Source organism: Anolis carolinensis, chromosome 3 (genome assembly GCF_035594765.1).
Source record: "Anolis carolinensis isolate JA03-04 chromosome 3, rAnoCar3.1.pri, whole genome shotgun sequence".
In the NCBI taxonomy this organism is placed as follows: domain Eukaryota; kingdom Metazoa; phylum Chordata; class Lepidosauria; order Squamata; family Dactyloidae; genus Anolis; species Anolis carolinensis.
This window is the reverse complement of record NC_085843.1, coordinates 489,112-513,226: the sequence shown is the minus strand read 5'-3', so window position 1 is coordinate 513,226 and position 24,115 is coordinate 489,112. Positions and strand designations below refer to the sequence as shown.

General features: G+C 45.0%; 2 protein-coding genes across 5 annotated transcripts in view; both read left to right on the top strand.

Moving 5' to 3' along the window:
- The window catches only part of LOC134297958 (zinc finger protein 850-like), a 103,173-nt gene that overhangs the window by 48,849 nt on the left and 30,209 nt on the right, over positions 1-24,115 (top strand). For 3 of the 4 annotated variants that reach the window (XM_062977005.1, XM_062977001.1, XM_062977002.1), the window contains exon 1: positions 16,411-16,577. The exons of the other annotated variant lie outside the window; for it this stretch is intronic. The gene's annotated coding sequence lies outside the window, so the exon portion shown is untranslated. Of the gene's footprint in view, positions 1-16,410; positions 16,578-24,115 lie in introns of those variants that run through there. 4 annotated transcript variants of the gene reach the window in all.
- On the top strand, positions 73-3,363 carry LOC134297966 (zinc finger protein 420-like; the record flags this gene model as incomplete). Its single annotated transcript, XM_062977042.1, has 1 exon — positions 73-3,363. A coding segment is annotated over one exon (1,434 nt), but the record flags the coding sequence as incomplete, so codon positions are not given.

Below are 24,115 nucleotides of genomic sequence, written 5' to 3'. Positions count from 1 at the left end.
CACACTGCGGAGAAGCCCTATGAATTCCTGGAGTGTGGAAAGAGCTTTGCGCAGAGTGTAGATCTATGTTGACATCAGAAGACTCACACTGAGGAGAAACCTTATGCATGCATGGAGTGTGGAAAGGGCTTTAGTTACAGTTCAAAACTATGTTTGCAACAGAAGAAACACACTGGAGAGAAACCCTATAAATGCCTGGAATGTGGAAAGAACTTTACTCAGAGTTCAAATCTCCGTTTCCATCAAAGGACTCACACTGGAGAGAAACCACATACTTGCCTGGAGTGTGGAAAGAGCTTCACTAAGAGTGGAAATCTACGTTCACATCAGCGGACTCACACTGGGGAGAAACCCTACACATGCCTGGAGTGTGGAAAGAGCTTTGCTCAAAGTGGACATCTAAGTTCACACCGAAAAACTCACACTGGTGAGAAACCCTATACATGCCTGGAGTGTGGACAGAGTTTCACTGCTAGTGGAAAACTACGTTCACATCAGCGCACTCACACTGGGGAGAAACCCTATTCATGCCTGGAGTGTGAAAAGAGCTTCACTGAGAGTGGAAGTCTACGTAAACATCAAAGGACTCACACCGGGGAGAAACCCTATACATGCCTGGAGTGTGGACAGAGTTTCACTGCTAGTGGAAATCTACGTTCACATCAACAGACTCACACTGGGGAGAAACCCTATAAATGCCTGGAGTGTGGAAAGAGCTTCACTGCTAGTGGAAAACTACGTAAACATCAGCGGACTCACACTGGTGAGAAACCCTATTCATGCCTGGAGTGTGCAAAGGGTTTCGCTCAGAGAGAACATCTAGATTCACATCAAAGGACTCACACCGGGGAAAAACCCTATACATGCCAGGAGTGTGGAAAGAGTTTCACTGAGCATGTAAGTGTACGTAAACATCAGCGGACTCACACTGGTGAGAAACCCTATTCATGCCTGGAGTGTGGAAAGTGTTTCACTCAGAGAGGACATCTAGATTCACATCAAAGGACTCACACTGGGGAGAAACCCTATATATGCCTGGAGTGTGGAAAGAGCTTTGCTCGGAGTGGAAATCTAAATGTACATCAGTGGACTCACACTGGGGAAAAACCCTATACATGCCAGGAGTGTGGAAAGAGCTTCACTGAGAGTGGAAGTCTACGTAAACATCAAAGGACTCACACGGGGGAGAAACCCTATTCATGCCTGGTGTGTGGAAAAAGCTTCACTGAGAGTGGAAGTCTACGTAAACATCAAAGGACTCACACGGGGGAGAAACCCTATTCATGCCTGGAGTGTGGAAAGAGCTTCACTGAGAGTGGAAGTCTACGTAAACATCAAAGGACTCACACGGGGGAGAAACCCTATTCATGCCTCGAGTGTGGAAAAAGCTTCACTGGTGAGAAACCCTTTAAATGTCTGGAGTGTGGACAGAGCTTCACTTCTAGTGGAAATCTACGTTCACATCAAAGGACTCTCACTGGGGAGAAACCCTATATATGCCTCTAGTGTGGACAGAGCTTCACTGAGAGAGGAAGTCTACGAAAACATGAAAGGACTCACACTCGGGAGTAACCCTATACATGCCTGGAGTGTGGACAGAGCTTCACTCAGAGTTCAAATCTACGTTCTCATCAACGGACTCACACTCGGGAGTAACCCTATACATGCCTGGAGTGTGGAAAGAGCTTTACCAATCTATGTTTGAATCTATGTTACCATCAAAGGACTCACACTGGGGAACAACACTATGCATGCCTGGAGTGTGGAGAGAGCTACACTGAGAGTGGAATTTTATGTAAATAAAGGACTCACTCTGGGGAGAAACCCTATAGATGTCAGGTGTGTGGACAGAGCTTTTCTGAGAGTGGAAGTTCATGTTCACATTGTAGGACTCACACGGGGGGGGGGGGGAACTTACGAATGTCTTGAATGGAGACAGAGCTTCACTCAGAAGGGATATCTCCATTCAAATCAGAGGCCTCACACTGGGGAGAAACGGTCTAAGTGCCTGGAGTGTGGACAGAGCTTCGCTGAGTTTGGAAGTCTACGCTGTCATCAAAGAACTCTCACTTGGGAAACCACCATAAATACCTAGATTGTTTACAGAGCTTCAGTCGTGCACATCTACGTTCACATCAAAGGACTCACCAGGGAGAAACCTTATAAATGCATGTTGTGTGAATGTGCTATTCACTCTCTGAGAGTTCAAATGTATAGACACATAGAATTCAGTGGTGTTTGACCCCATAAGGCTCTCTAAAACAGAGCTTTTCAAACTTTTCATGTTGGTGATGCACTCTTTATCAGTAAAATGACATTTTTATATCTCGGTGCTTCTATAATACTGGCAGGAGATTTTGATGCCGGCATTGGTCCAAATGATGACGCTCTTTATGGCCATTTCAGTGAGCATAGAATCGTAGAATAGTAGAGTTGGAAGAGACCTCATGGGCCATCCAGTCCAACCCCATTCTGCCAAGAAGCAGGAAATCGCATTCAAAGCACCCCCGACAGATGGCCATCCAGCCTCAGCTTAAAAGCCTCCAAAGGAGCCTCCACCACAGAGAGTTCCACTGCCGAACAGCCCTTCTCACAGTGAGGAAGTTCTTCCTGATGTGCAAAATGCACATAAAGCATATAAACATATAAAACCAAAAGGCATACAAAATACAATAAAAACATAAAACTGACCAATAGCCAAGCGCCGTGAGCGTATTCAAGACTGGAAGTAAGGCAGTAGCATGTATATACGTGCCATATCTCACGACCTCTAAATCTGGACCAGAATACAGTGAAATGGCTGCGTATAGGTTGAGGCGGAGGACATGATCTGCTTTGAACTGGATTATATGAGCCTACACGGCCAGGCAATCCAGTTCAAAACAGATAATCTGGATTTTATCTGGCAGTGTAGAAGGGGCCTGCAATTCCTGTGATTCTTCAGGGCTGGCAATCCTCCCCCACACCTCCAGAAATAAGACCTAGATCTCTTCTGTTTCTTTGGGGATGCCCAGGCACGGGGAGAATTACTGGCAGATCCAAGAACATTTGGAATCCAGGATCTAATGGTGCATCTGCACGGTAGAATTAATGTACAGGGGAGTCTCACTTATCCAACGTTCTGGATTATCCAACGCCGTCTGCCTCCCGCCCGGATCCACTGCTGTTTCTCGAGGCAGCAAGGACTGAACTTTTTACGCATTTAACTTCCGACAGTGTTGTTACTGTAAGTTCCTTTTATGCAATTCTATCTTTATTTGTAGTCAAGTTGTTAGCAGCCAGTGTTTGTGTAGTCAGTGTTTTCAATACATTGCGATGTTTCGGTGCTAAATTCGTAAATACAGTAATTACTACACAACCTTACCGTGTATTGAACTGCTTTTTCTGTCAATTTGTTGTAAAAAGTAATGTTCTGGTGCTTAATTTGTAAAATCATAAGGTAATTTGATGTTTGATAGGCTTTTCCTTAATCCCTTCTTTTTTATCCAACATTTTCGCTTATCCAACGTTCTGGTTATGTTGGATAAGTGAGACTCTGCTGTAGTTTGACACCATTTCAATTGCCGTGGCTCAATACTATGGAAGGATCAGAGTTGTGATTTTACAAGGCTTTGAGCATTTATCACTTTTTCACGACAACAACAACAAGAACAGGGGCCAATGTCAGTTGGAAGATCCATGAATCAGGAGAGCGTTTCCAGGAGCGGAAATGTCCTTCCGTAGGATTATCTACGAGAAGGAGAATAATAAGGGAGACTCTCCACTCGGCGTGAGGTTCGTAGACTCAGACCCAGGTCTGTCTGTTCACTTGTCAGTGTGCTTTGTGTGTCTATACAAGACCGTTGTATCGGTGTGTGCTTTTTCTGGTTTATTTTTGTAGTTGTGGCAGCCACTCGGGGAGCCATATAGTTTCCGCATTGTAGATTATGGAATTACTATCCTTCTTTTCTTAATAAAAGCAAGTATTTGCGAAAAGGGGATTTAGAAGGGTCAAAATACCAGAGACCGGAAAGGCAGGTAAACCTGGGGTTCAATGGAAAATCTGGGGTCCTTTGGGCATCGTTTTCCTTCTATAGATCAGTCTCAGGGCTCTGGGTTTGATTTTCATGCTTCAGGTATTAAATATATTCCGTGTTTTGATCATCAGTTGCTTTTTGGGGGGTATGACTAGGTTTCGCTGCCACGCATCTGAATCCAGACTTTCAAGACAGCTTTTATTTTTATGTATCGTGTCAGAAGCGAACCGAGGGTACAGTTGTAATGCATTTTAAGTTTTCAGAACTTGTCCTGATACTAAATGTCCTTTGACCAGAATCTGGCCCCTTGGAGTAAGGCCTCTGGTATGGCTGTGAGAAGGTCCTCGGGTGTGCCCGTGGCAGGGCTCGGTCCGCATTGCAGTCGGTGGTGGTCTGTGGTGTGGTCTCCTCCACACTCGCACGTCATGGACTCCACTCTGTGGCCCCGTTTCTGAAGGCTGTCTCTGGGTCTCGTGGTGCCAGAGCGCAGTCTGTTCCGGGCCTTCCTTCCTTCCACGTCGCCCCGTCCTCTGTCCGCCCAGGAGGGAGTCTCTCCTCCCATCTCAGCCACGGATTGAGGTTTCCAGTTTTAGCCTGCCACCTTTGGACTCTTGACTGCTGAGGTGTCCCAGTGACTATCTCTGTGGATCCTAGGAAATTATTTCTTGATGTAAGGCGTTGGTGTGCTGTCTGATATCCGAACAGGGGATGGGCCGGAGATGTCACTGCCTTGGCCCTTTCATTACCGGCTGCTACTCCCCACGGATATCAGGTGGTGCAATGCCGGCTAAGTAGTATAATTTCTCCAGTGATGAGGGGTGTAGACATCCTGTGGTGACGTGGCATGTCTCATTTACAGCCACATCCACTGTGTTAACGTGGTGAGATGTATTCCACTCTGGGCGTGCACACTCAGGAGCCGAGTAGCCAAGCACAAGGGCAGGTGTCTTCACTGTCTCGGGTTGTGATCTACCTGGTCCAGTCAGCTGTCCTGTGATATTGTTTCTAGCGCCCACTTTTTTCTCCATATTCAAGACGGCTGTCTCTCCATATTTACAGGTGTCATTTTCATGAATGATGATGATGATGATGATGATGATGATGACAATTTTATTTTGTACCCGCCTCCCTTTATGCAGGCTAAAATTCCATTGACCTTTTTTGTCAGAACCTGGAAGCTCTTGGCATAAAAGCACACTCACAAAGGCAAATCCTTGGACACAGCTTTATTTTCCATCTTACCATAGGCAATATTAGACAGTTCTTGGCAGTTCCCGCCAAACCCTGTGTATATCATCCTGCTGACCCAAGACCCCTCCCACTCTCTATATTCTACTAAATACTTTCCTTTCCCACTAACGATTCTACGGTTTCTGTTTCCCCCCATTGCAGATGTCCCTTACCTGAGGTGCACTCGCAGCCTCCCCCTCTCAACTGCCATGGCATGGGGTGGGCGGAGCAGCTCAGCCCAAGCTGGTAGGGACACATCCTGATGTAACTCCCCTCCAAGAAGGTGGCCCTGGAAAGAAAGGAAAACTAAGAAAGGAAAACAATGAGCCAGTCAAGGTCCAGGTTTAAGGGGAAAGTCTCTGTGAAAAAATCTGAGGGCGGAGGCCTCGCCAAGCCCACTGGACCGGGCAGAGCAGCCGCCCTCGAGTCCAAAATATCCTTGATCTTGAAAATGTGTGTGGGCACCCACCATAATGGGAACAGGGTCAGAGCCAAGCTTACTCCACTTATGGGAAGTACTGGCTTGTTCAAGGAGACTAACATGGAATATGGGATGGACTTTCCTCCAAGTAGGAGGTCATTCCAACCTCCTGGTGGGATGATTCCCATCACTGGAATGTAGCCATTGAGGGCTATAACCTCTTTCACAGAAATAGAACAAAAGGGAGAGGAGGGGGAGTAGCTTTATATGTCAAAAACAGTTACGTTGCAGAAGAAATGCAAGACTGTAATCCGGGAAACCAGCTTGAAAGCATCTGGATAAGAATCAAGGGAACCGGGACTCAAAAAGATCTTGGTGTAGGTGTCTCCTACAGACCTCCGAGTCAGGATGAAGGACTTGATGAAGCCTTCTGTCAACAGCTGACCAAACAGGCACAAAGAAGAGATATAGTAGTCATGGGCGATTTCAATTATTCCGATATCTGCTGGAAAACAAACTCAGCCAAGAGTAGAAAGTCCAACAAATTCCTCACTTGCCTTGCAGACAATTTTATGGTCCAGAAGGTAGAAGAGGCAACAAGAGGATCAGCAACTCTTGATCTAATCTTAACAAATGTGGAAGACCTGATCAACACAGTTGAAGTGGTTGGATCCTTAGGGGCAAGTGACCATGTGCTCCTGGAGTTTGCAATACAAAGGAATGCTGAAACTAAGACAAGTCAAACACGCATTCTCGAACTTAAGAGAGCTGACTTCCAAAAAATGAAGGAATTACTGAGCGGCATTCCATGGACGCCAATATTAAAAAACAAGGGAGTTAAGGATGGATGGGAGTTTTTCAAAAGTGAAATACTCAAGGCGCAGATGCAAACAGTGCCAACAAAGAAGAAAAATAAGACAAGTGCAAAGAAGCCAGAATGGATGTCCAAAGAACTTCTAACTGAGCTAAAGCTCAAAAGTGACATGCACAAGAAGTGGAAAAGGGGAGAAATCACCAAAGAAGAATTCAAACGTATAGCCAACACCTGTAGGGAAAAGGTTCGCAAGGCTAAAGCACAAAATGAGCTCAGGCTTGCCAGGGACATAAAAAACAACAAAAAAGGCTTTTTTGCTTACGTTGGTAGAAAAAGGAAGAACAAGGAGGCGATAGGGCCACTGCAAGGAGAAGATGGGGTGATGGCGACAGGGGACAGGAAAAAGGCAGAACTGCTCAATGCCTTCTTTGCCTCGGTCTTCTCAGAAAAAGAAAGCCATCTTCAACCTCAGCAACATGGAATGGACGAAGGATTGGGGGAATTCCAACCCCAAATAGGGAAACAAGTTGTCCAGGAACACCTGGCCACTCTGAACGAATTCAAGTCCCCAGGGCCAGATCAGCTACATCCAAGAGTATTGAAGGAACTAGCGGAAGTTATTTCAGAACCACTAGCAATTCAGAACCACTGGCAATTATCTTCGAGAGTTCTTGGAGAACGGGAGAAGTCCCAGCAGATTGGAGGAGGGCGAATGTGGTCCCTATCTTCAAGAAGGGAAAAAAGAACGACCCAAACAATTACCAATGTCCGGTCAGCCTCACGTCGATACCAGGCAAGATTCTGGAAAAGATCATTAAGGAAGTGGTCTGCGAACACTTAGAAACAAATGCGGTCATTGCTAATAGTCAACACGGATTTACCAAAAACAAGTCATGCCAGACTAATCTGATCTCTTTTTTCGATAGAGTTACGAGTTGGGTCGATACAGGGAATGCTGTGGATGTAGCCTACCTGGATTTCAGTAAGGCCTTCGACAAAGTCCCCCACGACCTTCTGGCAAATAAACTAGTCAAATGTGGGCTAGACAAAACTACGGTTAGGTGGATCTGCAATTGGCTAAGCGAACGAACCCAAAGGGTGCTCACCAATGCGTCATCTTCATCATGGAAAGAAGTGACAAGTGGAGTGCCGCAGGGCTCCGTCCTGGGCCCGGTTCTGTTCAACATCTTTATTAACGACTTAGACGAAGGGTTAGAAGGCACGATCATCAAGTTTGCAGACGACACAAAACTGGGAGGGAGAGCCAACACTCCAGAAGACAGGAGCAGAATTCAAAACGATCTTGACAGACTAGAGAGATGGGCCGAAGCTAACAAAATGAAGTTCAACATGGACAAATGCAAGATACTTCACTTCAGCAGAATAAATGGAAATCAAAGATACAGAATGGGGGACGCCTGGCTTGACAGCAGTGTGTGCGAAAAAGACCTTGGAGTCCTCGTGGACAACAAGTTAAACATGAGCCAACAATGTGATGCAGCAGCTAAAAAAGCCAACGGGATTCTGGCCTCATCAATAGGGGAATAGCGTCTAGATCCAGGGAAGTCCTGCTCCCCTTATTCTATTCTGCCTTGGTCAGACCACACCTGGAATCACACTGTGTCCAATTTTGGGCACCGCAGTTGAAGGGAGATGTTGACAAGCTGGAAAGCGTCCAGAGGAGGGCGAGTAAAATGATTAAGGGTCTGGAGAACAAGCCCTATGAGGAGCGGCTTAAAGAGCTGGGCATGTTTAGCCTGCAGAAGAGAAGGCTGAGAGGAGACATGATAGCCATGTACAAATATGTGAAGGGAAGTCATAAGGAAGAGGGAGCAAGCTTGTTTTCTGCTGCCCTGCAGACTAGGACACAAGGGAACAATGGCTTCAAACTACAGGAAAGGAGATTCCGCCTGAACATCAGGAAGAACTTCCTCACTGTGAGAAGGGCTGTTCGGCAGTGGAACTCTCTGCCACGGGCTGTGGTGGAGGCTCCTTCCTTAGAGGCTTTTAAGCAGAGGCTGGATGGCCATCTGTCGGGGGTGCTTTGAATGCGATTTCCTGCTTCTTGCAGGGGGTTGGACTGGATGGCCCATGAGGTCTCTTCCAACTCTACTATTCTATGATTCTATGATTCTATAAACGGCCACTGGGTTGGTAACAGCAGAGATGGGAAACGGGCCAATGCATTTAGGGGAAATGTATTACTATCCCCCATGTTGTTTAACATTTACATGAAGCGGCTGGGAGGGATCATCAGGAGTTTCGGGGTGCAGTGCCATCTGTACACAGATGATGTCCAGCTCTGTCACTCCTTCCCACCTGTCACTAAGGAGGCTGTCCAGGTCCTGAACCGGTGCTTGGCCGCTGTGTTGGACTGGATGAGGGCCAACAAATTGAAATTGAATCCAGACAAGACAGAGGTCCTCCTGGTCAGTCGTAGGGCCGAACAGGGAATATGGTCACAGCCTGTGTTGGACGGGGTCGCACTCCCCCTGAAGGCGCAGGTTTCCAGTCTGGAGGTGATCCTAGAGTCGTGGTTGAACCTGGAGCCGCAGGTCTCCGTGGTGGCCAGGGGAGCCTTTGCACAGCTAAAACTTGTGCGCCAGCTGCGCCCACACCTCGGGAAGCCAGACTTGGCCAGAGCAGTCCACGCTCTTGTTACATCCCAATTAGACTACTGCAACGCGCTCTACATGGGGCTGCCTTTGAAGACTGTACGGAAGCTTCAACTAGTCCAACGGGAGGGAGGGAGGGAGGGAGGGAGGGAGGGAGGGAGGCAGCCAGGTTGATAACCAGAGTGACTTACAGGGAGCGTACCACCCTCCTTTTACGTCAGCTCCACTGGCTGCTGATTGGCTACCGGGCACAATTCAAAGTGCTGGCTTTAGAGTATAAAGCTCTAAACGGTTCTGGCCCAGCTGACTTGTCCGAATGTGTCTCCCGCTGTGTTCTACCACGTAATTGAAGACCCTCGGCGGAGGCCCTGCTCTCGGTCCCGCCAGTCTCAGAGGTGCGGCTGGTGGGGACGAGAGACGGGGCCTTTTCCGTGGTGGCCCCTGCCTATGGAAGGCCCTCCCCAGTGAGGCCAGGCCCCCCCTCCCTCCCTCCCTCCCTCCTTCCCTCCCCTCCTTCCTAAAAAGAGCTAAGACTTGGCTGTGGGACCAGGCTTAATAATAATAATAATAATAATAATTTTATTCTTGTACCCCGCCCCATCTCCCCGAAGGGACTCGGGGCGGCTCACATGGGGCCTTGCCCAGACACCACAATATAAGCAAAACTGCAAAAACACAAGTTTACACCAATAGAGCAACAATATCAATAAAACAATCGTAAAAAGTCATCTTACAGAATAAAACGTTAAAAACAGGAATATATTACAAAAATCTGGGCCAAGTACGAATATGTCCAAATCAGGGAGAGGTTGTTATACAACTGAGATAGTCTATAAAGTGCTAGAAATAACAATAAGAAGGCGAATCAGTGGGTCTATTGTTACATAGGCAGACAACTTGAGCCAGCTTTCAAACAATAGCGGCAGCACCGTCTGTAACATAGGCTTCAGGATATAAGTGACAGGCCCGGTTCATACCCGAAAGGCGCCTAAATCTATATTTATATGTGTTTTATGAATGTTTTAAATGCAATTTAATTTTAAACTGAACTTGAATGTTACTATGATTGTTACATATGTGTGTTATAGTGTATGAGTCTCCTGTCGGGTGAGAAGCGCGCGGTAGAAATACTGTCATAAATAATAAATAAATGAATAGGGAGAAGCTTCCGAGAAGGCTGAGTGGACTTCAGAAACGTTGTTGACAGATAAACTGAGTCCCCGCTTTGAGGTCAGGCTGAGAAGCCGCTCCCTGTCTGCAAACCTTCCTGTCTGCAAGAAGACACTCCGTGGGTCTTGCTGGAAAGAAAGGTCTCTCTCGCCTCAGAAATGGCTGCAAAGCCTTCTGGACCCGCTCCGTGGCCCCGTCCGTTTCGGGATGGAACGCCGTGCTAAGCGATTATAGTCCAGATTGTGTTGTATCCGTGGCTGATGGGCAGTGTATCCATAACATTTTATTGATTAGCCCATCGGCCGTATCAAAACATTGAGCACATAGACATACATACAACATACAAGTTAAAATACACAAGCTGTTCACAAGATCCCGTTCAGGATTCTGGACGGCCCTTTTTTTTTTTTTTTGGCAAATAATAATAATAATAATAATAATTATTATTATTATTATTATTATTATTGTGCTGTTTTCTGGCATTGTGTATTTCTGCCGCTTCTGTGACTGTTCATTTGAGTTTTGATGATTCCGTAGCCCACTTGTCGATGGATGTCCAGAATCAGCAGCATCCACCGCGGTCCTTTTTATCCTGGGCGACGACCGAGCCAGTATAGACTTTGTTTGGGTTTGATTCTCCATAATGCTAATGGGTGAGGTGCTCTTGGTTGTGCTCCTCAGCTGAGGCCTCTCTGGCTTGGTTGGACCTGCCGGTAGTTACACTTCCGCCAGCACAGCCCTCAGTCATCATTGGAGCAGGTAAGCCCCCCCACCACGTCAAGGTGGCACCTGCGGGGGGGAAAATTGAAAGGTATGAAGCCAGAATCATCCAGTACAGACAAAATCAACTGTTTCAATCAGACCAAAGACGGTTCTATCAGAGCCTGAACCAAACAACAGACACAGTAACCATAAAGCCAGAGAAAACTGCAACAACAAAGTTCTGGAAAGAACTTTGGGAAAATAATAAAAACTACAACAGAAACGCTGGGTGGATAAAGGAGTTTGAAGGAAAATTCTCACAGAACAAAATGGAACTGATGGAAATAACAACTGAAATGATCAGCAAACGAGTGCAAAAAGTCAAGAACTGGACATCGCCTGGTAGTGATCAACTTCATGGATTTTGGCTCAAACATCTGATTAGTTTACATGGAAAAATGGCCCAACAATTCAATGAGATGCTGCAGAAAGGAAGTATCAGTGAATGGCTAACAACTGGAAGAACATACCTGATACAAAAGGATCCAGCAAAAGGAGCAGCACCAGGAAACTACAGGCTAATAACGTGTCTGCCCACTATGTTTAAACTGGCATCATAGCTGACAGAATTCAAGACTATCTTGAAGAAAAAAACATCTTGCCAGATGAACACAAAGGCAACAAACGGAAAAGCAGGGGCACAAAAGACCAGTTATTGATTGACAAAATGATCCTGGAGAACTGTAAGAGCCGAAAAGCTAATCTTCACATGACGTGGATTGACTACAAAAAGGCCTTTGACTCACTCCCACACAGCTGGATCATCAAGTGCCTGGACGCCATCGGGATTTGTAAAAACGTTGGCACCTTCATTGAAAACATGATGGAGCACTGGAAAACTGAACTGTTTGTTGGAAATGAAAGCTATGAACTTGTCAACATCAGGAGAGGAATTTTCCAGGGAGATTCATTGTCCCCTCTGCTTTTCATTATCGCCATGATCCCTCTGTCAACAATCTTACAAAAAACAAATCTCGGCTATCAAATATCTAAGAATTCTCACAAAATTTCACATTTGATGTACATGGATGACCTGAAGCTGTATGGGAAAACGGAAACTGAAATCCAGTCTCTGACCAACACTGTCCGAATTTTTAGCACTGATATCAACATGGAGTTTGGTTTGGACAAATGTTCGACAGTGGCATTGAAGAAGGGAAAAATCATTGAAAGTGAGGGCATCAACATGCCCAATGGCCAAACAATAAGGTGTCACCAGCCAGAGGCCTATAAATATCTGGGCATATTACAGCTGGACAACATCAAGCATGAACATGTGAAAACTGTGGTCAGCAAAGAATACACACAAAGGGTCAGAAAAATTCTCAAAAGCAAGCTCAATGGAGGCAACACCATCAAGGCCATAAACACCTGGGCCATACCTGTCATAAGATATACTGCTGGCATTATAAATTGGACACAGGTGGAACTGGACAATTTGGACAGAAAAACAAGAAAACTCATGACCATTCATCATTCCCTGCACCCCCGCAGTGATGCTGACCGGCTATATCTGCCTAGAAGATCAGGGGGCAGAGGACTCTTACAAGTAAAACAAGCAGTCAAAGAAGAAGAACATGCCCTGGCAGAATATGTAAAGCAAAGTGAAGAACCTGCTTTGATTGAAGTCAAAAATCAGAAACTCCTCAAAACACAGCAGACAAAAAACCAGTACAAGAAAACCGCACTACAAACTAGAGCTGACAGCTGGCACAACAAAACACTGCATGGAAAGTTCCTTGACAAAATTGAAGGAAAAGCTGATAAGGAGAAGACCTGGCTCTGGCTCACGAATGGGACCCTGAAGAAGGAGACAGAAGGCCTGATCCTTGCAGCCCAGGAGCAAGCCATCAGAACAAATGCAATTAAGGCCAAGATTGAAAAATCAGCTGATGACCCAAAATGCAGACTGTGCAAGGAAGCTGACGAAACCATTGATCATATCCTCAGCTGCTGTAAGAAAACCGCACAGACAGACTACAAACAGAGGCACAACTATGTGGCCCAAATGATTCATTGGAACTTATGCCTCAAGTACCACCTCCCAGCAGCAAAGAACTGGTGGGATCACAAACCTGCAAAAGTCTTGGAAAATGAGCACGCAAAGATACTGTGGGACTTCCGAATCCAGACTGACAAAGTTCTGGAACACAACACACCAGACATCACAGTTGTGGAAAAGAACAAGGTTTGGATCATTGATGTTGCCATCCCAGGTGACAGTCGCATTGACGAAAAACAACAGGAAAAACTCAGCCGCTATCAGGACCCCAAGATTGAACTGCAAAAACTCTGGCAGAAACCAGTGCAGGTGGTCCCGGTGGTGATGGGCACACTGGGTGCCGTGCCAAAAGATCTCAGCCGGCATTTGGAAACAACAGACACTGACAAAATCACCATCTGCCAAATGCAAAAGGCCACCCTACTGGGATCTGCACACATCATCCGAAAATACATCACACAGTCCTAGACACTTGGGAAGGGTTCGACTTGTGGTTTTGTGAAACGAAATCCAGCATATCTATTTTGTTTGCTGTGCCGTACAACGTCGTTGTGTTGATAATAATAATAATAATAACAACAACAACTTTATTTTTATACCCCGCCTCTATCTCCCCAAAGGGGACTCAGGGCGGCTTACATGGGGCCAAGCCCGAATAAAAACAGTAGCAGTATAAAACACAGCAATAGACAAAAAACATGCACAATTAAAAAAAAATAATTAAACATTAGCCAATAAAAAACAAGAACTAATAAAATCATGGATTAAAACGGAGAGATTGTAAAAGTAGACTGGGTATAGATATAATGAGGGCCCCTGGCGGTGGCGCAGTGTGTTAGAGCGCTGAGCTGCTGAACTTGCAGACCGAAAGGTCCCAGGTTCAAATCCCGGGAGCAGAATGAGCGCCTGCTGTTAGCCCCAGCTCCTGCCAACCTAGCAATTCCAAAACATACCAATGTGAGTAGATCAATAGGTACCGCTCCGGCGGGAAGGTAACAGCGCTCCATGCAGTCATGCCTATGGCCACATGACCTTGGAGGTGTCTACGGACGATGCTGGCTCTTCGGCTTAGAGTCCCAGAGTCAGACATGACTGGACTTATCGTCAGGGGAAAACCTTTACCTTTACCTATAGATATAATGAAGTTTGTTTGGCAAAAAAACCCCGGAAAAAACCCCCAGAATTAAAGTAAAATACATGATTGATGAAAGAAAGAGGGGAGGTCTAGCTACACCTGATTTAAAAGTATACTTTGAGGCGGCAGCACTTTTGTGGGCCAAAGATTGGGCAAAACTTGAAAATAGCAAAAATTTGAATCTGGAAGGATTCTGGGTATCGGCATTAGAGGCCTCCCAAAGGAGAAGAATAGGGCAGCACATACACTAAAACCGGTGGGCAGCGAAGTCCATAGCAGTACGACTCCACGGCCGGGCTGGGCTTGCCATTGGCCAGGAAAACCTTCGACAACACAACAGTAATACAGCGTTCCCTCCTACTTCGCAGTTCCCTTTTTGCGGCCTCGCTGTTGCGTGGATTTTCAATTAATGTTAATATACACCATTCCTCTTCTCTGCTGGAGTACTGCATATTGGAACTGCTAAAATAAAGTATAAATATATAAATAAATAGAGTCCCTACTTTGCGGATTTTCATTTGGAACATCACCCCCACGATACATGAGGGAACATTATAATAGAAACAATAATCATAATTATAATACTTTCTTATTACAGTAGAGTCTCGCTTATCCAAGCTAAACAGGCCGGCAGAATGTGGGATAAGCAAATATGTTGGATAATAAGGAGGAATTAAGGAAAAGCCTATTAAACATCAAATTAGGCTATGATTTTACAAATTAAGCACCAAAACATCATGTTTTACAACAAATTTGACAGAAAAAGTAGTTCAATACGCAGTCATGCTATGTTGTAATTACTGTATTTACGAATTTAGCACCAAAACATCATCATCATCATTTAATTACTTATTAATTGCCCTCCATCCAAGATGCTCTAGGCGATTTACAAGATAAAATTGTAAAGGATAAAAACATACATATAAATATTGATTAAATTAACATAAATCAAAAGCTCTAGTAAAGAGCCAGGTCTTGAGTGCGAGGGTAAAAGGCCCCAACTCATGCAGGATGTATATCATGATGTATTGAAAACATTGACTACAAAAATGGCTTGGATAATCCAGAAACTTGGATGAGCAAGGCTTGGATAAGTGAGACTCTACTGTACTTTCTTGAGAAGTAGCTCAAGAAATTGAGGAAAACCTGTATCTTTATAATGGGGCTGGGCTGTGGCGCAGGCTGTTGAGCAGCCTGCTGCAATAAATCACTCTGACCATGAGGTCATGAGTTCGAGGCCAGCCCGCGGCGCGGTGAGCACCCGTCAATTAAAAATAAAATATAGCCCCTGCTCGTTGTTGACCTAGCAACCCGAAAGATAGTTGCATCTATCAAGTAGGAAATAAGGTACTACTTATAAAAAAGTGGGGAGGCAAGTTTAACTAATTTACGACGTTGGAATGAGGAAGTGCCGTCAGAGTGGGTGATGAAGCAGCTGCTCCCCCCTGTGGCCAGAATCGAACATCCCCTCAGGAGAAGGTTAAATGGCCTCTGCGTCTGTCTGTCTCTGTCTCGGTTCTATGTGTAGATGGGCATTGAATGTTTGCTCTATATGTATATAATGTGATCCGCCCCGAGTCCCCTTCGGGGTGAGAAAGAAGGGCGGAAAATAAATACTGCAAATAAATAAATATATAAATAGTATGTGTGTGTATATTATATATCTATATCTATAAAAGGGTAATGAAATTTCGGCCTAGGACAAAACAACAAAACCACACATCCCAGAAACACTAAACTTGGCAGCACAACCCCTCATCCATGCCTCTACGTTCATACAAGAAGAAGCTCCAGCTACTCCAGAAAACAGCCAGGCTTTGAGACCGCAAGGCTATTCACTGCTATTTTACCTGGCCAACAAAGGATTCCCATAAGCCACAGCAACGCGTGGCCGGGCAAATATATATAATATTTTACATACAATATTACTAATAATATTACAATATATTGATATAGTACAATATAGTAATTTATGGCCAGTATTGTACTATGCTGATAATATAATATTGTATGTAAATTTAATTTGTAAGCCGCTCTGCGTCCCTTTCGGGCCCCCTGGGCTGCCCCCCCCGCCCCCCCCCGCTCCAGGGAAAGGGCCGAGGGAGGGAGGGAGGGAGGGGGTGCAGCCGCTTCCCCTTTAAACATGCAAATGAGCTCCGTCCCCAGAGCGACAGCCAGCGGGACCCGGGGCGGCCAATCAGGAGCGCGGCTGCCCGGCGCAGGGCCCGCCTCTTCTCTTTTCCCCTCCCTGGTGGTGACGTCACTCGGCCCCCTCTGGGAGCGGCGCCATTTTGGGAGGCTGAGGCGGGAGCGGCGGCGTCGCCTGAGGAGAAAGAAAGGAAGAAAGAAGGAAAGAGAGAGAGAAGCCTCGCTCGGAGGCCGAGGAAGGAAGGAAGGAAGGCAGGAGGAGAGGTGAGGGGAGGGGGGTGGAGTGGCCCAGGGAGGGAGGGAGAGGGCGAGCGGGGCCCTGGCGCGGCCTCCTCACGGGGCCCTCCCCCGGGGCACGCTCTCCTGACCTTCCGCCCACACACCCGGTGGCAGGGAGGGCGAGGGGCCTTGGGCGGGGGCCCTGTCTCTGCGTCCTGAGGGAGGAACCATGCCCAATTATAATAATAATAATTTTTTTTCGTGTCAGGAGCAACCGGAGTTGCTTCTGGAGTGAGAGAATTGGCCGTCTGCAAGGACGTTGCCCAGGGGACATTGCCCGGATGTTACTGATGTTTTTACCATCCTTGTGGGAGGGAGGCTTCTCTCATGTCTCCGCATGGAGCTGGAGCTGACAGAGGGAGCTCATCCGCGCTCTCCCCGGGTGGGATTCGAACCTGGCAGCCTTCAGGTCAGCAGCCCAACCTTCAAGTCACGAGGCTTTAATCCCCTAGGCCACCGGAGGCTCCAATAATAATAATAATATTATTACAATAAAATAAAAATAAATAAACTTTATTTTTATATCCCGCCCCATCTCCCCGAAGGGACTCGGGGCGGCTCACAACAGGGACAAGCCCGAAACAACAACAACAACAACAACATATTTGACATAAACTTAAAACATTCCAACAATACACAAAATAAAATAATGGACAAATACATTAAAATCCAAACAGACAAAATGAGAGTAATTAAAAGCAACCCAGTGGGGACAGGTTTCATAAAGTGCTGTGTCATGGAAATAAGTAGCAGTGATAAAGTGCCACACGCTTTTAAAACAGAAAGAAGTACAGTAGAGTCTCACTTATCCAACACTCGCTTATCCAACGTTCTGGATTATCCAACACATTTTTGTAGTCAATGTTTTCAATACACCGTGATATTTTGGTGCTAAATTCATAAATACAGTAATTACAACATAGCATTATTTATTTATTTATTATTACAATATTTATATCCCGCCCTTCTCACCCAACAGGGGACTCAGGGCGGCATTACTGCGTATTGAACTACTTTTTCTGCCAAATTTGTTGTCTAACATGATGTTTTAGTGCTTCATTTGTAAAATCATAACCTAATTTGATGTTTAATAGGCTTTTCCTTAATGCCTCCTTATTATCCAACATATTCGCTTATCCAACATTCTGCCGGCCCGTTTATGTTGGATAAGTGAGACTCTACTGTATTCTGATGACAGCTCTATTGGGCCTGTTCATTCAAACGCGCTCTGGAACAACCATGTTTTCAATTCCCAGCGGAAAATGGGCAGGGAAGGAGCTAACCTGATCTTTTATTTTATTATTATTAATAATAAAACTTTATACCCCGCCACCATCTCCCCGCGGGGACTCGGGGCGGCTTACACAGGGCAGCGGCCCAAAACAACATAAGGACAAAATATGTAAACATAATAATAATAGTAATAATAATAATAATTGGAGCAGCAGCCAGCAAGCCAATCGGCACAGCATCCTTTCCAATATGTAATAATAATAATAATAATAATAATGATGATGTTCCTTTCATTGGGGTATTTTAATCTAATGATTTTATCTTATATTGCTGCTATAGTTCCCCCCCCCCTCAACCTTTGAAGTTGACTGAATGGCATTGGTGGTTGATTGATATTATTACTGTTGTATAAACCTTTGTTATAACTTCTGTTTTATCATCTTCTTGTGTTTCGAACTGTGTATATTGTTAATGTATTTGCGCTGTTATTTTTGTAACATTGTGAGCCCCCCCCCCCCCCCCCGAGTCCCCACGGGGAGATGGTGGCGGGGTATAAATAAAGTTTTATTATTATTATTATTATTATTATTATTAACAACAACTTTATTTTTGTACCCCACCTCCGTCTCCCCTGTGGAAGGATGTCCAAGGGAGGGAGGAAGAGCCCTTCTCTGCTTGAGGCAAGCCAGGGGGAGGGAAGGCTGCCATCCCCCCCCCCCCCCGATTAGCACTGAGTAGCCTTGCAGCTTCAGGGCCTGGCTGCCTTCTGCCTGGGGGAGGGATTATCAGCCTTTAATTCACCACTCATATTGTATTATTACTAGCTGTGCCCGGCCCCGCGTTGCTGTGGCGAAGTATGGTGTTATGGGAAATAAAGTATTGAGGAATTGGTGGTAGTTAAGGTAAAGGGTAAACGTTTTCCCCTGACATTAAATCCAATCATGTCTGACTCTGGGGGTTGGGGCTCATCTCCATTTCTAAGCCCAAGAGCCGGCGTTGTCCGTAGACTCCTCCAAGGTCATGTGGGATGGCTGCATGGAGCGGCGTTACCTTCCCACTGGAGCAGTACCTATTGATGCACTCACATTTGCATGTTTTTGAACTTCTGAGTTGGTAGAAGCTGGGGCTAACAGTGGGGGCTCTCTCCACTCCCCCAATTCAAACCTGCGGCCTTTCGGTCTGCAAGTTCAGCAGCTCAAGACTTTAACATGCTGCGCCATCAGGGGATATTATTTCTTAAAGGTTGTGAATATACAGTATTTCATTTGTTTTTTTTTTTTTGTCTGTTGGAGGCAGGTATGAATGCTGCAATTAGGAAAAATGAATAGGATGTAATGGCCTTGCAGCTTTAAAGCCTGGCTGTTTCCTCCCTGAGTGAATTTTTTGTTGGGAGGTGTTAGCTGGCCCTGATTGTTTCCTGTCTGGAATTCCCTTGTTTTCAGAGTGGTGTTGTTTGCGATATTTTATGTGCTTCTACTGTCTGTGGCCCTGAGAAAACAGAGGATTTGCCAGACTTTGATGATGGGAATACTTTGTTGGGAGGTGTTAGCTGGCCCTGATTGTTTCCTGTGTGGAATTCCCATTTTCAGAGTGTTGTTCTTTATTTATTGTTCTGATTTTAGAGATTGTATTGTTCTGTTTTATTATACCACATTAATTTTTATATATTTTGATTTTAGTGTTTTTGAATATTTGGAGCCAGATTGTATTCATTTTCACGTTTAACAGCAACACAATAATAATAATAATAATAATAATAATAATAATAATAATAATAATAAATAGTACAGTAGAGTCTCACTTATCCAACACTTGCTTATCCAAGGTTCTGGATTATCCAAGGCATTTTTGTAGTCAGTGTTTTCAAAACATCGTGATATTTTGGTGCTAAATTCGTAAATACAGTAGTTACTACATAGCGTTACTGCGTATTGAACAACTTTTTCTGTCAAATTTGTATCACATGAAGTTTTGGTGCTTAATTTGTAAAATCATAACCTAATTTGATGTTTAATAGGCTTTTCCTTAATCCCTCCTTATTATCCAAGTTTCTGCTGGCCTGTTTAGCTTGGATAAGTGAGACTCTACTGTAGCTGTGTTGTCAAAGGCTTTCATGGCTGGGATCAAATGGTTGTTGTGTGTTTTCCGGGCTGTCTGGCCATGTTCCAGAAGTATTCTCTCCTGATGTTTCACCCGCATCTACAGCAGGCATCCTCAGAGGTTGTGAGGTATACGGAGAAACTAAGCAAGGAAGGTTTATATATCTGTGGAAGGTCCTGGGTGGGGAAAAGAACTCTTGTCTGTTGGAGGCCAGTTGTAATTAATCACCTCAATTAGCATTAAATGGCCTTCCCAGCTTCACCTCCTGGCCTGGGGGAATCCTTTGTTCAGAGTCGTGAGCTGCCCCTGATTGATTCCTGTCTGGAATTCTTCTGTTTTCAGAATGTTGTTCCTTATTTACTGTTCTGATTTTGGAGTTTTTTAATACTGGTAACCAGATTGTGTTCATTTTCATGGTTTCCTCCTTTCTGTTTAAATTGTCCACATGCTTGTGGATTTCAATGGCTTCTCTGTGTAGTCTGACATGATAGTTGTTGGAGTGGCCGAGCATTTCTGTCTTCTCAAGTACTATACTGAGTCCTCCTTTCCCGCCTCCTCGCTTGCGTGCGTGGCGAGACAAGCACAGAGTCTGTGTGTGTCTCTCCCTCCTCCTCAGTCCTTCCAATGTGAATGACTGAAAGAAAACTCTGCAGCCCTGTAGTGGATTCATTTTTCTTGAAGGCTAGTCTCTTCCAACCCTGATTATTACAGTATTGTTGTTGTTGTTGGTCAGGGGTGCTTGGATCATGTTTTGGTGCACAAAGGCAAAAGGGGGGTGGAGTAGATGGCCTCAGGGGTCTCTTCCAACCATGTGTATTATGGTATGTATTTATTATTATTATTATTATTATTGGGTGGCTGTCTGTCAGGGGTGCTTGGATTATGTTTTGGTGCACAAAGGCAAAAGGGGGGTGGAGTAGATGGCCTCAGGGGTCTCTTCCAACCATGTGTATTATGGTATGTATTTATTATTATTATTATTATTGGGTGGCTGTCTGTCAGGGGTGCTTGGATTATGTTTTGGTGCACAAAGGCAAAAGGGGGGTGGAGTAGATGCCCCAGGGGTCTCTTCCAACCATGTGTATTATGGTATGTATTTATTATTATTATTATTATTGGGTGGCTGTCTGTCAGGGGTGCTTGGATTATGTTTTGGTGCACAAAGGCAAAAGGGGGGTGGAGTAGATGGCCCCAGGGGTCTCTTCCAACCATGTGTATTATGGTATGTATTTATTATTATTATTATTATTGGGTGGCTGTCTGTCAGGGGTGCTTGGATTATGTTTTGGTGCACAAAGGCAAAAGGGGGGTGGAGTAGATGGCCTCAGGGGTCTCTTCCAACCATGTGTATTATGGTATGTATTTATTATTATTATTATTATTATTGGGTGGCTGTCTGTCAGGGGTGCTTGGATTATGTTTTGGTGCACAAAGGCAAAAGGGGGGTGGAGTAGATGGCCTCAGGGGTCTCTTCCAACCATGTGTATTATGGTATGTATTTATTATTATTATTATTATTGGGTGGCTGTCTGTCAGGGGTGCTTGGATTATGTTTTGGTGCACAAAGGCAAAAGGGGGGTGGAGTAGATGCCCCAGGGGTCTCTTCCAACCATGTGTATTATGGTATGTATTTATTATTATTATTATTATTGGGTGGCTGTCTGTCAGGGGTGCTTGGATTATGTTTTGGTGCACAAAGGCAAAAGGGGGGTGGAGTAGATGGCCCCAGGGGTCTCTTCCAACCATGTGTATTATGGTATGTATTTATTATTATTATTATTATTGGGTGGCTGTCTGTCAGGGGTGCTTGGATTATGTTTTGGTGCACAAAGGCAAAAGGGGGGTGGAGTAGATGGCCTCAGGGGTCTCTTCCAACCATGTGTATTATGGTATGTATTTATTATTATTATTATTATTGGGTGGCTGTCTGTCAGGGGTGCTTGGATTATGTTTTGGTGCACAAAGGCAAAAGGGGGGTGGAGTAGATGCCCCAGGGGTCTCTTCCAACCATGTGTATTATGGTATGTATTTATTATTATTATTATTATTGGGTGGCTGTCTGTCAGGGGTGCTTGGATTATGTTTTGGTGCACAAAGGCAAAAGGGGGGTGGAGTAGATGGCCTCAGGGGTCTCTTCCAACCATGTGTATTATGGTATGTATTTATTATTATTATTATTATTGGGTGGCTGTCTGTCAGGGGTGCTTGGATTATGTTTTGGTGCACAAAGGCAAAAGGGGGGTGGAGTAGATGCCCCAGGGGTCTCTTCCAACCATGTGTATTATGGTATGTATTTATTATTATTATTATTATTGGGTGGCTGTCTGTCAGGGGTGCTTGGATTATGTTTTGGTGCACAAAGGCAAAAGGGGGGTGGAGTAGATGGCCCCAGGGGTCTCTTCCAACCATGTGTATTATGGTATGTATTTATTATTATTATTATTATTATTGGGTGGCTGTCTGTCAGGGGTGCTTGGATTATGTTTTGGTGCACAAAGGCAAAAGGGGGGTGGAGTAGATGGCCTCAGGGGTCTCTTCCAACCATGTGTATTATGGTATGTATTTATTATTATTATTATTATTATTGGGTGGCTGTCTGTCAGGGGTGCTTGGATTATGTTTTGGTGCACAAAGGCAAAAGGGGGGTGGAGTAGATGGCCCCAGGGGTCTCTTCCAACCATGTGTATTATGGTATTATTATTATTATTATTATTATTATTATTATTATTATTGGGTGGCTGTCTGTCAGGGGTGCTTGGATTATGTTTTGGTGCACAAAGGCAAAAGGGGGGTGGAGTAGATGGCCCCAGGGGTCTCTTCCAACCATGTGTATTATGGTATGTATTTATTATTATTATTATTATTGGGTGGCTGTCTGTCAGGGGTGCTTGGATTATGTTTTGGTGCACAAAGGCAAAAGGGGGTTGGAGTAGATGGCCCCAGGGGTCTCTTCCAACCATGTGTATTATGGAATGTATTTATTATTATTATTATTATTATTATTATTGGGTGGCTGTCTGTCAGGGGTGCTTGGATTATGTTTTGGTGCACAAAGGCAAAAGGGGGTTGGAGTAGATGGCCCCAGGGGTCTCTTCCAACCACGTGTATTATGGTATTTATTATTATTATTATTATTATTATTATTATTGGGTGGCTGTCTGTCAGGGGTGCTTGGATTATGTTTTGGTGCACAAAGGCAAAAGGGGGGTGGAGTAGATGGCCCCAGGGGTCTCTTCCAACCATGTGTATTATGGTATTTTATTATTATTATTTGAAACACAACAAGATGAGTCCACAGCAGACACTCTTCTGGCTGTTGAATTGGATCACACGTCGGACCCTTCCCAAGTGTCTAGGACTGTGTGATGTATTGGTGAATAATGCGAGCATATCCCAGTAAGGTGGCCTTCTGCAGATGGTAGTTTTGTCAGCGCCGATTGTGTTTAAGTGCAGGCCAAGGCCTTTAGGCACTGCACCCAGTGTGCCGATCACCACTGGGACCATCTTGACTGGCTTGTACCAGAGTCTTTGTAGTTTGATCTTTAAATCCTCATATCATGTCAACTTTTCCAGTTGTTTCTCCTCAATCCTGCCGTCATCTGGGATTGTGACATCGACAATCCATACTTTGTCTTTTAACACGGTCGTGAGGTCAGGAGTATTGTGCTCCAAAACTCTGTCTGTCTGAATTCGGAAGTCCCAGAGTAGCTTGACATGCTCATTCTCTGTAACTTTTTCCAGCTTGTGATCCCACCAGTTCCTTGTCGCAGGCAGATGGTAATTGTGGCACAAGTTCCAATGAATCATTTGAGCAACGGTGTTATGCCTCTGCTTGTAGTCTGTCTGTGCGATCTTCTTGCAGCAGCTGAGGATGGGATCTATTGTTTCATCTTCTTCCTTGCAGAGTCTACATTTGGGATCTGTCGTGGACTTTTCAATTCTGGCTTTGATGGCATTGGTTCTAATGGCTTGTTCTTGGGCTGCCAGAATCAGGCCCTCCGTCTCCTTTTTCAAAGTCCCATTTGTGAGCCACAGCCATGTTTTTTCTTTGTCAATTTGACTCTTGATTTTTCCTAGGAACTGTCCATGGAGAGCCTTCTTTTGCCAGTTTTCTCTTCTGCTCTGGATTGTGTTTTTACGGTATTCACTCTGTATTTTGAACTTGAAGCAGTTTACTACTCTTGACTTCC